The 15,566-nt window shown below is 41.2% G+C and overlaps 1 protein-coding gene across 1 annotated transcript in view; it reads left to right on the top strand.

The window, feature by feature from the left end:
• Positions 1 to 15,566, top strand: part of cngb3.1 (cyclic nucleotide gated channel subunit beta 3, tandem duplicate 1) — a 33,916-nt gene that overhangs the window by 9,322 nt on the left and 9,028 nt on the right. The window contains exons 4-14 of the mRNA XM_021622349.2: positions 1,037 to 1,197; positions 1,474 to 1,785; positions 10,519 to 10,727; positions 11,125 to 11,175; positions 11,414 to 11,500; positions 11,767 to 11,831; positions 13,423 to 13,545; positions 13,869 to 14,010; positions 14,247 to 14,406; positions 14,591 to 14,688; positions 14,811 to 14,894. Coding sequence (XP_021478024.1) covers positions 1,037 to 1,197; positions 1,474 to 1,785; positions 10,519 to 10,727; positions 11,125 to 11,175; positions 11,414 to 11,500; positions 11,767 to 11,831; positions 13,423 to 13,545; positions 13,869 to 14,010; positions 14,247 to 14,406; positions 14,591 to 14,688; positions 14,811 to 14,894 — 1,492 coding nt within the window. The remainder of the gene's footprint in view (positions 1 to 1,036; positions 1,198 to 1,473; positions 1,786 to 10,518; positions 10,728 to 11,124; positions 11,176 to 11,413; positions 11,501 to 11,766; positions 11,832 to 13,422; positions 13,546 to 13,868; positions 14,011 to 14,246; positions 14,407 to 14,590; positions 14,689 to 14,810; positions 14,895 to 15,566) is intronic.

Below are 15,566 nucleotides of genomic sequence, written 5' to 3' on the forward strand. Positions count from 1 at the left end.
CAGCTAACAAAAATATATGGAAATGTGTGCTCTACCCAAAATTACAACCAACTAATTGCAGCATTACTGCAAAAAATGGAAGAGGAAAGTGGAAGGGGAAAAAGTAGGGAATCTGTCTGTCGGCCCTGCATTAAATGCCATACTTGGTTAAAGAAAATGGTGATAATTCTTGCAACCAAAATATTTTTTTATATGGGGGATACAACCTTCTCAGCTCTGCAGATTTTGCTGTGGTACTAGTTTTGGTACTGTCCATGTGTACAGTACAACTTTTACCTGGTGCTAACTCTGCAATATGGATGGTGTTATGAAATAGATGGGAGGGGTTGAATGGACCTGAAGGTTGGGAATAAGAACAACTAATAACAACAAGATAACTCATGTAAAACATACTGTGTCTGTAAAACATATATAGGTTCAGAACATTTGTGAAAGAAATACTGTAGATGGGAGAGGTTGAGGTTAGATAAAGGACAGGAGTAAAAACAAACCAAATATAACTATTGTATAAAAGACTGTGCCTGTAAAATGTATATAGAATGTATAAGCTGGAAGTAGAAGCCTAAGAAATGTTGTTCACTTGTTTACTCCAATTAGGGGAGGGGTGGTAGGTTTAGAAAGTAATAAAGGAAAATATATATATTTTTAAAGATGTGTGTGTGTGTGTACGTATATATATGGATTCTTGGATTTGATGCCTTCTTGGATTGCACTTCTAATGTAACTCATTTAAGTCAATATATATATATTTTTTTACATTGTTTGCAAACTGATATGTAACACTTATTAATGCAAAAATAACATGTAGAACAGGCAACAAAAAATATATATTTTCAATTTTTGACCGGTCACCACTGTACTGATGTAATCAGTAGCCCGCAAAAAAAAGATCTCAGCACCTTACATGCAATATCTATTTAAGGAACATGCCATAACATTCATCCTCCTTTTATTTGAAAACAAATCATGTTCTTTAATTCTATTTGAATTCATTAGAACCCTGTTAAACAATTTGTCCTCTTGTCTCTTGATGCAGTGAAGAGCAGCCCCCTCCTCCACCTCCGCCGGTTGTGTACAGCAGGTATGCAGATGACACACTCCGGGAAGTTGTCAAACGGCTAAGAGACCGGACAAATACCTACAAAGAGAGAGCCATTGACCCCTATGCTACCACACCTGAAATCAGCCCCCCTATCAGTAAGTGGACCTACTGTAAACAGATGTTGTTGTGTCAATCAGTCAGTCAGTCAATCAATCAATCACTTTCGTTTTTGATTAGTTAGAGTTGTCTAATAAGGAACAGTATATGTATCATACTGTATATATATTGTACTTCAATACATATCGACCATGCTAAAATTTAGAAGGCCTGATATTCTCAATGATGAAGCCCAAATGTTAGACTATATAATTATAAACTCCTCTGCTATTCCATACCACTCATTCATAATGGTTTCTGCCTGTTTTCTACAGCCCCGGTCTTGAGGAAATCAGACTACCTGAGGAAGAAGGAGGCAGAGAGGATAAAAGCAGAGGAGGATGCAATAAAAAAAGCAGAAGCAGATGCGATAAAGGCAGTAGAGATGGCAAAGAAAAAGGAGGAGAAAGCAAAGGCAGATGCGGAGAAGAAGGAGGCAGAGCGGCTAAAGAAACAGGAGGAGGAGCAGGCAGCTAGAGATGCATCCATTTGTCCCATGATCAGCTTTTCCTTCATTGACACTACGCTCCAACCAGTTGAAGACGCCATGGACTCAGTGCTTGGTAACACCATAGATCCATTCACAGGTAGTGCTCAGTTACATACTAAAGTACACCTACACACTACACTACAGCTACACACTAGGTAGGCAGCTAGCGGTGAAGAGTGCTGGGCCAGTAACCGAAAGGCTGCTGGTTTGAATCTTCGAGCCGACTAGGTGAAAAATCTTTCGATATGCCTTTGATCAAGGCAATTATCCCTAATTGCTCTGGATAAGTGCATTTGCTAAATGACAAAAAATGAACAGCTTCATAATACAATTACAGTGCATTCACAAGGTATTCAGACCCCTTGACTTTTTACACATTTTGTTACGTGCCTGGTTTCCTCCAGACGTGACACTTGACATTCAGGCCAAAGAGTTTAATATTGTTTCTCATGGTCTGAGAGTCCTTTAGGTGCCTTTTGGCAAACTCCAAGCGGATGCTCATCTGCCTTTTAACTTCTTATGGCTGTAGAGGCAGTATTGAGTAGCTTGGATGAAAGGTGTCCAGAGGTGCCCAGAGTAAATGGCCTGCTCCTCATTCCCAGTTGCTAATATATGCATATTATTATTAGTATTGGATAGAAAACACTCTGAAGTTTCTAAAACTGTTTGAATGATGTCTGTGAGTATAACAGAACTCATATGGCAGGCAAAAACCTGAGAAGAAATCCAAACAGGAAGTGAGAAATCTGAGGTTGGTCGATTTTCAACCCAGGCCCTATTGAATTCACAGTGGGATATGGATGACGTTGCACTTCCTAGGGCTTCCACTAGATGTCAACCATCTTTAGAAACTTGAATGAGGCTTCTACTGTGTTGTGGGCCTGAATAAGAGCTGAATGAGTCAGTTTACTGGCAGAGCCATTTCCTGGTCATGCACATTCCACATGATATCGACCTGCGTTCCATTGCTCCTCTACACACAAAGGAATTCTCCGTTTGGAACTTTAAGATTTATGATAAAATCATCCTGAAGATTGATTCTATACTTAGTTTGAAATGTTTCTAAGACCTCTAATGTAACTTTTTGAAGTTTTTGTCCGAAGTTATGGGGGACCTGCACAAGCGTTTGGATTTGTATACCTAAGCCCTAACAAAAGTAGCTACTTGGACATAAATAATGGTCATTATTGAACAAATCAAGCATTTATTGTGGAACTGCAATTCCTGGGAGTGCATTCTGATGAAGATCATCAAAGGTAAGGGAATATTTATAGTGTAATTTCTGATTTCTTTTGACTCCAACATGGCGGAAAATGTTATTTGTTTTCTGAGCGCCGTAAAGTTTTTTTGAAATCTGACACTGCGGTTGCATTAAGGAGAGGTATATCTATATTTCCATGTCTAACACTTGAATTTGTCAACATTTATAATGAGTATTTCTGTAATGATGTGGCTCTCTGCAATATCACCGGATGTTTTTGGAACTAGTGAACGTAACGCGCCAATGTAAACTTTTTTTATATAAATATCAACTTTATCAAACAAAACATACATGTATTGTGTAACATGAAGTCCTATGAGTGTCATCTGATGAACATCATCAAAGGTTAGTGATTAATTTTATCTCTGTGCTTTTTGTGACTCCTCTCTTTGGCTGGAAAAATGGCTGTGTTTTTCTGTGGCTTGGTGGTGACCTAACATAATCGTTTGTGGTGCTTTCGCTGTAAAGCCTATTTGAAATCGGACACTGTGGTGGGATTAACAACAACATTATCTTTAAAACGGTATAAGATACATGTATGTTTGAGGAATTTTAATTATGAGATTTCTGTTGTTTTGAATTTGGCGCTCTGCACTTTCACTGGCTGTTGTCATATCGATCCCGTTAACGGGATTGCAGCCATAAATTAATGAGGAGTGGCTTCCGTCTGGCAACCCTATAATAAAGGCCTGATTGGTGGAGTGCTGCAGAGATGGTTGTCTTTCTGAAACGTTCTTCCAAGCTCTGTCAGAGTGACCATCGGGTTCTTGGTCACCTCCCTGACAAAGGCCCTTCTTCATCGATTGCTCAGTTTGGCCGGGAGCCAGCTCTAGGAAGAGTCTCGGTGGTTCCAAACTTCTTCCCTTTAAGAATGAGAGAGGGCACTGTGTTCTTGGGGACCTTCAATGCTGCAGAAATGTTTTGGTACCCTTCCCCAGATCTGTGCCTCGACACAATCTTGTCCCGGAGCTCTACGGACAATTCCTTCAACCTCATGGCTTGATTTTTGCTCTGACATGCACTGTCAACTGTGGGACCTTATATAGACAGGTGTGTGCCTTTCCAAATCATGTCCAATCAATGAATTTACCACAGGTGGACTCCAATCAAGTTGTAGGAATATCTCAAGGATGATCAGTGGCAAAGGGTCTCATAACAAAGGGTCTGAATACTTATGTAAATAAGCTATTTCAGTTTATTTTATTCTATATATTTGCAAACATTTCAAAAAACCTGTTTTCGCTTTGTCATTATGGGGTATTGTGTGTAGATTAATGAGGAAAACAATTAATTTAATCAATTTTAGAACAAGGCTGTAACGTAACAACATTTGAAAAAAGTGATGGGGTCGAATGCACTGTAGAGTTCACATGTTAGCATCACCTTTTCACCATTGCAGATTCAGATGTAACATTTGCAGTTTCACATGGGAAAAACATTTACATGTGAAAGCCTTTCAGATGTGAAAATCAAACTCTGACATGTGGAATTGCATTTTCGCATGCAAAAACTTTCAATGTGGAAATCAAACTCTCCCTTTGTTGAAATTTTGCATCCCCATGGAGTCACATTTATTTCACGAGATTGTTTTCCCATGTGTAATTTCATGTTTTCACATGTTGATTTCACATGTTATCACGGAAATTAATGTGTTTTTTCTGTAAGGTTAGCTACACACTACACTACACTACAGCTGCACGCTACACTACAGCTACACACTACACTACAGTTGCACACTACACTACAGCTGCACACTACACTACAACTGCACACTACACTACAGCTGTAGACTACACTACAGTTACACACTACACTACAGCTACACACTACACTCAGGTTTGGGTAGGTTACTTTCTATATGTAATCCGTTACAGAAATTGTAATCAGTAATGTAGCTTTTGGATTGCCCAAACTCAGTAATGTAATCTGATTACAGCTGTACACTACAACTGTACACTACAGCAACACACTACACTACAGCTACACACTACAGCTACATACCACACAACTCTACAGCTGCACACTACACTACAACTACACACTACAGCTACATACCACACAACTCTACAGCTGCACACTTAACTACAGCTACACGACAGCTACACACTACACTACAGCCACAGACTACATCTCAGCTACACACTACATTAGAGCTACACACTACATTAGAGCGACACACTACATTAGAGCTACACACTACATCTCAGATACACACTACACTACAGCTGCACACTTCGCTGCACACTACACTACAGCTACACACAAAACTACAGCTACACAATACACTACAACTACACACTACAGTAACACATTGCACTATAGCAACACACTACACTAGAACTACACACTACAGTTACACACTATGCTACAGCTACACACTACAGTAAAACACTAAAGCTACACACTACAGTTACACACTGCACCACAGTTACACACTACAGTTACTCACCACACAGCAGCTACACACTACACTATAGTTACACTACAGTTACACACAACTGCTACACACTACAGTTACACACTACACTACAGTTACACACTACAGTTACACACTACAGCTACAGCTACAGTTACACACTGCACCACTGTTACACACTACGCTACACACTACAGTTACACACTACGCTACAGCTACACACTACAGTAACACTAAAGCTACAAAGTTACACACTACAGTTACACACTTCAGCTACATACTACACACTACACTAAAGTTACACACTACAGCTACCCACTACACTAAAGTTATACACTACAGTTACACATTACACTAAAGTTACACACTACAGCCACACACTTCACTACAGCTACACACTGCACTACAGCTACACACTACACTACAGATACACACTGCACAACAGCTGCACACTACAGCTACACACTACACCACAGTTAGACACTACAGTTACACACTAAACTACAGTTACAAACTAAACGACAGCTACACACTACAGCTACATACTGCACTACTGCTACATACTACACAACTCTACAGCTGTACACTACAGCTACACACTACAGCTGCACACTACACAACAGCTGCACACTACACTACAGCTACACACTAAACTATAGCTACACACTACAGCTAAAGTTACACACTACAGTTACACACTCCACAACAGTTACATACTAGTTACACACTTCACAACAGCTACACACTGCACTACAGTTACACACTACAGCCACACACTTCACTACAGCTACACACTACACTACATATACACACTGCACAACAGCTGCACATTACAGCTACACACTACACTACAGTTACACTAAACTACAGTTACAAACTAAACGACAGCTACACACTACAGCTACATACTACACAACTCTACAGCTGTACACTACAGCTACACACTACACTACAGCTGTACACTACAGCAACACACTACACTACAGCTACACACTACACTACAGCTACACACTACACCACAGCTGTACACTACAGCTACACACTACAGCTGCACACTACACTACAGCTACACACTGCACTACAGCTACACACTACAGTTACACACATCACTACAGTTACACACATCACTACAGCTACACACTGCACTACAGTTACATGGCACTACAGCTACACGCTATAGCTAAAATTACACACTACAGTTACACACTATAGCTACACACTTAACAACAGCTACACACTGCACTACAGTTACACACAACAGTCGTGGCCAAAAGTTTTGAGAATGACACAAATAATAATTTTCAGTCTGCTGCCTCAGTTTGTATGATGGCAATTTGCATATGCTCCAGAATGTTATGAAGAGTGATCAGATTAATTGCCAAGTCCCTCATTGCCATGCAAATTAACTGAATCCCCCAAAAACATTTCCACTGCATTTCAGTCCTGCCATAAAAGGACCAGCTGACATCATGTCAGTGATTCTCTCGTTAACACAGGTGTGAGTGTTGACGAGGACAAGGCTGGAGATCACGCTGTCATGCTGATTGAGTTCGAATAACAGACTGGAAGCTTCAAAAAGAGGGTGGTGCTTGGAATCATTGTTCTTCCTCTGTCAGCCATGGTTACCTGAAAGGAAACACGTGCCGTCATCATTGCTTTGCACAAAAAGGGCTTCACAGGCAAAGATATTGCTGCCAATAAGATTGCACCTAAATCAACCATTTATCGGATCATCAAGAACTTCAAGGAGAAGGGTTCAATTGTTGTGAAGAAGGTTTCAGGGCGCCCAAGAAAGTCCAGCAAGCGCCAGGACCATCTCCTAAAGTTGATTCAGCTGCGGGATCGGGGCACCACCAGTACAGAGCTTGCTCAGGAATGGCAGCAGGCAGGTGTGAGTGCATCTGCACGCACAGTGAGGCAAAGACTTTTGGAGGATGGCCTGGTGTCAAGAAGGGCAGCAAAGAAGCCACTTATCTCCTGGAAAAACATCAGGGACAAACTGATATTCTGCAAAAGGTACAGGGATTGGATTGCTGAGGACTGGGGGAAAGTCATTTTCTCTGATGAATCCCGTTTCCGATTGTTTGGTGCATCCGGAAAAAAGCTTGCCTGGAGAAGACAAGGTGAGCGCTACCATCAGTCCTATGTCATCCCAACAGTTAAGCATCCTGAGACCATTCATGTGTGGGGTTGCTTCTCAGCCAAGGCAGTGGGCTCACTCACAATTTTGCCTAAGAACACAGTCATGAATAAAGAATGGTACCAACACATCCTCCGAGAGCAACTTCTCCCAACCATCCAGGAACAGTTTGGTGACTAACAATGCCTTTTCCAGCATGATGGAGCAACTTGCCATAAGGCAAAAGTGATAACTAAGAGGCTCAGGGAACAAAACATTGATATTTTGAGAACTTGTGGTCAATCCTCAAGAGGCGGGTGGACAAACTAAAACCCACAATTTCTGACAAACTCCAAGCATTGATTATGCAAGAATGAGCGGCCATCAGTCAGGATGTGGCCCAGAAGTTAATTGACAGCATGTCAGGGCGGATTGCAGAGGTCTTGAAAAAGAAGGGTCAACACTGCAAATATTGACTCTTCGCATCAACTTCATGTAATTGTCAATAAAAGGCTTTGACACTCATGAAATGCTTGTAATTATACTTCAGTATTCCACAGTAACAACTGACAAAAATATCTAAAGACACTGAAGCAGCAAACTTTGTGGAAATTAATACTTGTGGCCAAAAGTTTTGAGAATGACACGACTGTACAGTTACTCACTGCATGACAGTTACACACTACAGCGACACACTTCACAACAGCTACACACTGCACTACACTTACACACTAAAGCTACAAACTACACACAGCTACACACTTCACTACAGCTACACACTTCACTACAGTTACTCACAACAGCTACACACTACACAACAGCTACACACCACAGTTACACATTTCACTACAGCTACACACTTCACTACAGCTACACACTACACAACTCTACAGCTGTACACTACACTACATCTACACACAACACTACAGCAGTAGACTACAGTTACGCACTACAGCTGCACACTTCACTACAGTTACACACTACACTACAGTTACACACTACAGTTGCACACTACAGCTACACACTTCACTACAACTACACACTACAGCTACACACTACACAACTCTACAGCTGTACACTACACTACATCTACACACAACACTACAGCAGTGCACTACAGTTACGCACTACAGCTGCACACTTCACCACAGCTACACACTACACTACAGTTACACACTACAGCTGCACACTTCACTACAGTTACACACTGCACTACAGTTACACACTAAAGTAACACACTACAGCTACACACTACAGCTAAAGTTACACACTACAGTTACACACTACACTACAGTTACATACTATAGTTAATCACTACAGCTACACACTGCACTACAGCTACACACTACACAACTCTACAGCTGTACACTAAAGCTACACACTACACCACAGCTTCACACCACAGTTACACACTACACTACAGTTACACACTACAGTTACCCACCACAGCTACACACTACAGCTACACACTACAGCTAAAGTTACACTACAGCTGCACACTACACTACAGCTACACACTACACTACAGTTACACACTACAGCTATACACTACAGCTACACACTACAGCTGAACACTACACTACAGCTGAACACTACACTACAGCTACACACTACAGTTACACACTTCACTACAGTTACACGCTCCGCTACACACTACACTACAGCTACACACTACACTACAGCTACACACTACAGCTAAAGTTACACACTACAGCTGAACACTACACTACAGCTGAACACTACACTACAGCTACACACTACACCACAGTTACACACTACAGTTACACACTTCACTACAGTTACACGCTCAGCTACACACCACTACAGCTACATACTACAGCTAAAGTTACACACTACAGTTGCACACTAAACTAAAGCTACACACTACACTACAGCTACACACTACACTACAGCTACACACAACACAACAGCTGCGCACAACAGCTGCACACTACAGCTGCACACTACACAACAGCTACACACAACACTACAGTTACACACTACAGCTAAAGTTACACACTACAGTTGCACACTGCACTAAAGCTACACATTACACTACAGCTACACACTACAGCTACACACAACACAACAGCTGCACACAACACAACAGCTGCACACAACAGCTGCACACAACAGCTGCACACTACACAACAGCTACACACTACACAACAACTACACACTACACTACAGACTCACACTACAGCTACACACTACACTGCACTACAGCTACACACTACACTACAGCTACCCACTACAGTTACACACTACAGCTACACACTTCACCACAGCTACACACTGCACTACAGCTATACACTACACTACAGCTACACACTGCACTACAGTTACACTACAGCGACACATTACACCTACACGCTACACTGAAGTTACACACTACACTTACACACTACAGTTACACACTGCACTACAGCTACACACTACATTAACACTACACTACAGTTACACACAGCACTTACACACTACAGCTACACACTGCACTACAGTTACACACTACAGCTACACATTACACCTACACGCTACACTAAAGTTACACACTACGCTTACACACTACACTTACACTACACTAATGTTACACACTACAGCTACACACTACACTGCAGTTACAGACTACAGCTACATTCTACACACTACACTAGCTACACACTACAGCTACACGTTACAGCTACACACTACAAAACACTACAGCTGTGCACTGCAGCTACACGCTAAAGCTGCACAATACACTACAGCTACACACTACACTACAGCTACACACTGCACTACAGCTACACACTGCACTACAGCTACACACTGCACTACAGCTACACACTACACTACAGTTACACACTACACTACAGCTACACACTACACTACAGCTACACACAACACTACAGTAGTACACTATAGCTGCACACTATGCTACAGCTACACACTACACTACAGGAGGAGGTATGGACTACACAGTGCATTTTGGCTTCTTTAACATTTGTTCATTCATTTTCTTTCTCTGTATCTGTTTTTCTCTCTCCTTCTCTAGATCGCAAGTATATTGCTTGGATAACACTTGTAAGTTTGGCATTCAACTACAACGCTTGGTTTACACCGGTTCGTTTGGTCTTTCCCATCCACACTCCAGTGTCCGTTCCTTTCTGGATATTTGCTGACATTCTTGCAGACAGTGTCAATGTCATAGATATCGTCCTCTGGCAACCCCGACTGCAGTTTGTGAAAGGAGGAGACATTATTGTAAGTCATTCTAAATATCACTAGAGAGATGAAGGTCTTGATATTGCGTGTGTGTGTGTGTGTGTGTGTGTGTGTGTGTGTGTGTGTGTGTGTGAGAGAGTGGAGGCCGCTGAGGAGAGAACGGCTCATAATAATGTCTGGAATGCAGTACGATGGAATGGTATCAAACTCATGAAAACCATGTTTTTTTTATACCATTCAATTTATTCCATTCCAGTCATTATTATGAGCCGTTCTCCAATCAGCAGCATCCGCTGGTGTGTTTGTGTGTGTTTCTGCGTCTGTGTTCACACACACAAGTTTTATGTACTTCTAACATCTATTCTATTATTAGGCAACAATTCCACCGTAATGTAGAGAAACATGCAGGTAGATAAGACTTCATGTTATATTTCAGAAAGACCGGACTGTGACGAAGCTACATTATCGAGAGATTTCGAGGTTTAACGTGAGCTCTTATTTCATCATTTCTCACTTTCACCTTGTTGATGGTATTCACTCTGCGTATATTATACTATACAGAGATGCACTGTGTGCAACATTGTTCATTCCACTTCGAGGCATGATTCAAGTAACATATCACACATGTTGATGTAGAAATATCCAGACCATGTACTGTAGATATGTTGTACTTGTTTCAAGTTGAGTGTATTATTTCCACCTAACCTTTCTTTCTGTTGGGGCAGTTGGATATGATCAGCATCATCCCATTCGAACTGCTCGGTATCCCGTTTGGATTCTCTGCTTTATACAGACTCAACCGTCTACTGAGGGTAGAGACTGCAGTTATCTTTATCACCAAACATGATATGTTTCATTCTTCATCTTTTATTACATTGCTATATATTACATTAGACTAGAGGGTGACATTAGATAGTGTTTGGGGAACAACGTGCACGCACATCTGTGAAGCTGTGACGTATGCTGACTCTCAGTTTAAAAATATAATGATGGATGTCTGATGATAGATGCAATTTGTTTCCTTTTGTTCTCTCATGACATTTACTGTACCAATGTTTTTCTGGCTTTCGTTCCACAGATAGACATGTTTTTCGAGTTCAGCGATCGGCTTGAGAGTATCATGGCCAAGGCTTACATCTGGAGGTATTCTCATCAAACAGTCACATCCAAAATTACTGGCACTCTTAATAAAGAATACTGTATAAAATATTTTATGAATATACTGAGGTATATTGTATGCAAAAAAAAGGGAAATATATATTTTATTCTGATACAATTGCTCAGGGGAAAATATAAGATGGGTGTCAAAATTATTGAAACTTTGCAAGGATAACGGCACTTAGCTTTTTCCTATAATGTTTTATGATATTGAAGAACACACTGGGAGGGATTTTAGATCATTCCTCCATACAGAATCTTTCCAGAACCTTGATTTCCTTCGTCTGCGCTTATGGACTGCCCTCTTCAATTCAAATCACAGGTTTTCAATGGGGTTCAAGTCCGGAGACTGAGATGGCCTTTGCAAAATGTTGATTTTGTGGTCAATTAACCATTTTGTATATTTTGATGTGTGGTTGGAGTCATTGTCTTGCTGGAAGATCCACTTGTGGCCAAGTTTCAGCCTCCTGGCAGAGACAACCATGTTGTTTAGGCTAAAATGTCCTCGTACTTGGTAGAGTTCATGATGCTGTTGACCTTAACAAGGGCCCCAGGACCAGTAGAAGGAAAGCAGCCCCATAACATAAATGATCCACCACCATGTTTACAGTAAGTATGAGGTTATTTTCTGCATATGTATCCTCCTATTGAGGCCAAACCCACCACTGGTGTGCGTCGTCTGACCACAGCACCCAGTTCCAATCTATGTGCCAATGATGTTTAACAAACTTCAGCCGTTTATATTTGTTGGTTGCTCTCAGGCCCAATTTTTCAGTTTTTGATTTGTTAAAAAAGTTTGAAATATCCAATAAATGTCGTTCCACTTCATGATTGTGTCCCACCTGTTGTTGATTCTTCACAAAAAAATACAGTTTTATATCTTTATGTTTGAAGCCTGAAATGTGGCAAAAGGTCGCAAAGTTCAAGGGGGCCGAATACTTTCGCAAGGCACTGTATCTTTCAAATCTTGGAATGTTCTCAAACCATCACTGTCCATGATATTGGTAAGGGTATGGACTCCACATTTGGAACAATGGGGGGGAATGCAAAAGACTGCCCTCCGGATTGCAAGCCAATATTGGAGTATGGGAATGCCATTTTGATGTCCAGTTACATTGCAATGTTATAAAAGTTACAATGTGGCACCAAATGGAAATTGTGTGAGCAGTAATAGGACCAAAGTGTAGTTTACACTCTTAAGGGATATATCAGTGAAGACCACCTGTTCCAGGGCAATAGGAGACACCAGGGGGCAGAATAATAATTTCTAAACCAATTCAGGATGGGGTAAAATGCTAGCGCCTGGAAATACATTTTAAAGTTTGGTACGGATATTCCTCCTCCTTGACATCTTTATCAAGGGAGCGAATAATTTCAGATGTGACTTTTTTTCCAAATCTATAAAATGGAAGTGTCTGCTATGTGGCATAGTCTAGTTAGATGTGTGATGAACGATGGTAATACATTCTGAAAATGATGATACAGGATGAATGGAGGATGCTAGAATACTGTAGCTTTAGCAGAGCCGCAACAGAAAACCGTTATCTAAGACTTCTTCTTCCCTGCGTTTATTCAGAGTTGGTCGAACTACTGGCTACCTGCTGTACATGCTCCATCTCAATGCCTGTTTCTACTATGTGGCGTCAGTGTACCTTGGCATCGGCACCTCCAAATGGGTCTACGATGGAGATGGAACCGCGTACGTATTTTATTGTGTAGAGTATATAGGGTTTCAGATTTGCCAGGTTTTCCAGAAATCCTGGTAAGAGGACTCCAGCTGTCCTGCTTATTCTCTCCTGATTTTGGGAATATTCCAACTGGGACTTCTGGTAAAACCTGGGGATTTTGAGGAAATTAACAGAATTTTGCATCCTGAGGAGTAAAATGTTCTATACTTCCAATATAGTCTCTTGTCTCCGAGACTTCTGTTACAGTTTCTCAATATGTAGTTTTCCCTAAACCAGTGTCTCCATTGCCTTCACTGTGGATTAGGGGTTTGAGTAACCGTCTTCCTTCCCACAGGTACCTGCGTTGTTATTACTTCGCTGTTCGTAGTCTGATCAACATCGGGGGTCTTCCTGAGCCTGGCACTGTGTTTGAGATCTGTTTCCAGATGACCAACTTCTTTACTGGTGTCTTTGTGTTCTCCAGTTTGATTGGACAGGTACAGTATCACTTCTAAAGACATGCAGAATGCAATCCAGGCAAGAGGCAGCCATCCTCTTGTAACAATTATGATTGTGGTAAATTCCATTTCAATTCAGGAAGTCAACTGACATTGCAAATCAAATTTCTTTTAAATGAGGAAATGGACTAAAATGTCATTCTGGAATTGACCCCAACACTGGTTTGTTGTGTGGTCCTGGATTGAAAGTATTTCATTGGTTTCTTCTGGTACAGATGAGAGATGTCATCGGGGCTGCCACGCAGGGCCAGACATATTTCCGGGCCTCCATGGACGGCTGTGTGGAATACATGAACACTTTCACCATCCCCGACTTGGTGCAGAACAGAGTACGCACCTGGTACAACTACACCTGGGACGCCCAGGGAATGCTGGGTAAGCAATAAATAATAGTGGGGAATAAATTCATCTTGACTCCATGCTGTCATAATTGTGCTGTAAATAACGTTAAAATGTCATTTTATGGCAAATCATCAATTCACATGGTGTACATTTGCTCTGTAGTAATGTCTTGAAAAAATGTTTCTTCCTCTAACATCTCTCCCTACTCTCTCTCCAGACGAGTCTGTACTGCTGGAGCAGATGCCTCTTGTAATGAGAACAGCCATTGGTGTGGATGTAAACTTTGCCACCTTCGATAAAATTGCTCTTTTTCAGGTAAATATAGGTGGAAATGAACATGTCATTATGCCAACAGGCAACTAACAGCCCACCTGCATCACCCTCTGAACGTTGGCTAAATGTTATCTGACTGTTTTCTCAATGTCTCTATTCCCAAGGGCTGTGATAAGCAGATGTTGGTAGACATGTTGCTGAGGCTCAAGTCTATTATATATCTACCTGGGGATTTTGTGGTGAAGAAGGTGAGTGTATGGGATTGTCACTGTTGCATAATATACTCAATATGTACAGTGCCTTGCGAAAGTATTCGGCCCCCTTGAACTTTGCGACCTTTTGCCACATTTCAGGCTTCAAACATAAAGATATAAAACTATATTTTTTTGTGAAGAATCAACAACAAGTGGGACACAATCATGAAGTGGAACGACATTTATTGGATATTTCAAACTTTTTTAACAAATCAAAAACGGAAAAATTGGGCGTGCAAAATTATTCAGCCCTTTTACTTTCAGTGCAGCAAACTCTCTCCAGAAGTTCAGTGAGGATCTCTGAATGATCCAATGTTGACCTAAATGACTAATGATGATAAATACAATCCACCTGTGTGTAATCAAGTCTCCGTATAAATGCACCTGCACTGTGATAGTCTCAGAGGTCCGTTAAAAGCGCAGAGAGCATCATGAAGAACAAGGAACACACCAGGCAGGTCCGAGATACTGTTGTGAAGAAGTTTAAAGCCGGATTTGGATACAAAAATATTTCCCAAGCTTTAAACATCCCAAGGAGCACTGTGCAAGCGATAATATTGAAATGGAAGGAGTATCAGACCACTGCAAATCTACCAAGACCTGGCCATCCCTCTAAACTTTCAGCTCATACAAGGAGAAGACTGATCAGAGATGCAGCCAAGAGGC

Source organism: Oncorhynchus mykiss, chromosome 11 (genome assembly GCF_013265735.2).
Source record: "Oncorhynchus mykiss isolate Arlee chromosome 11, USDA_OmykA_1.1, whole genome shotgun sequence".
NCBI classification, from domain to species: domain Eukaryota; kingdom Metazoa; phylum Chordata; class Actinopteri; order Salmoniformes; family Salmonidae; genus Oncorhynchus; species Oncorhynchus mykiss.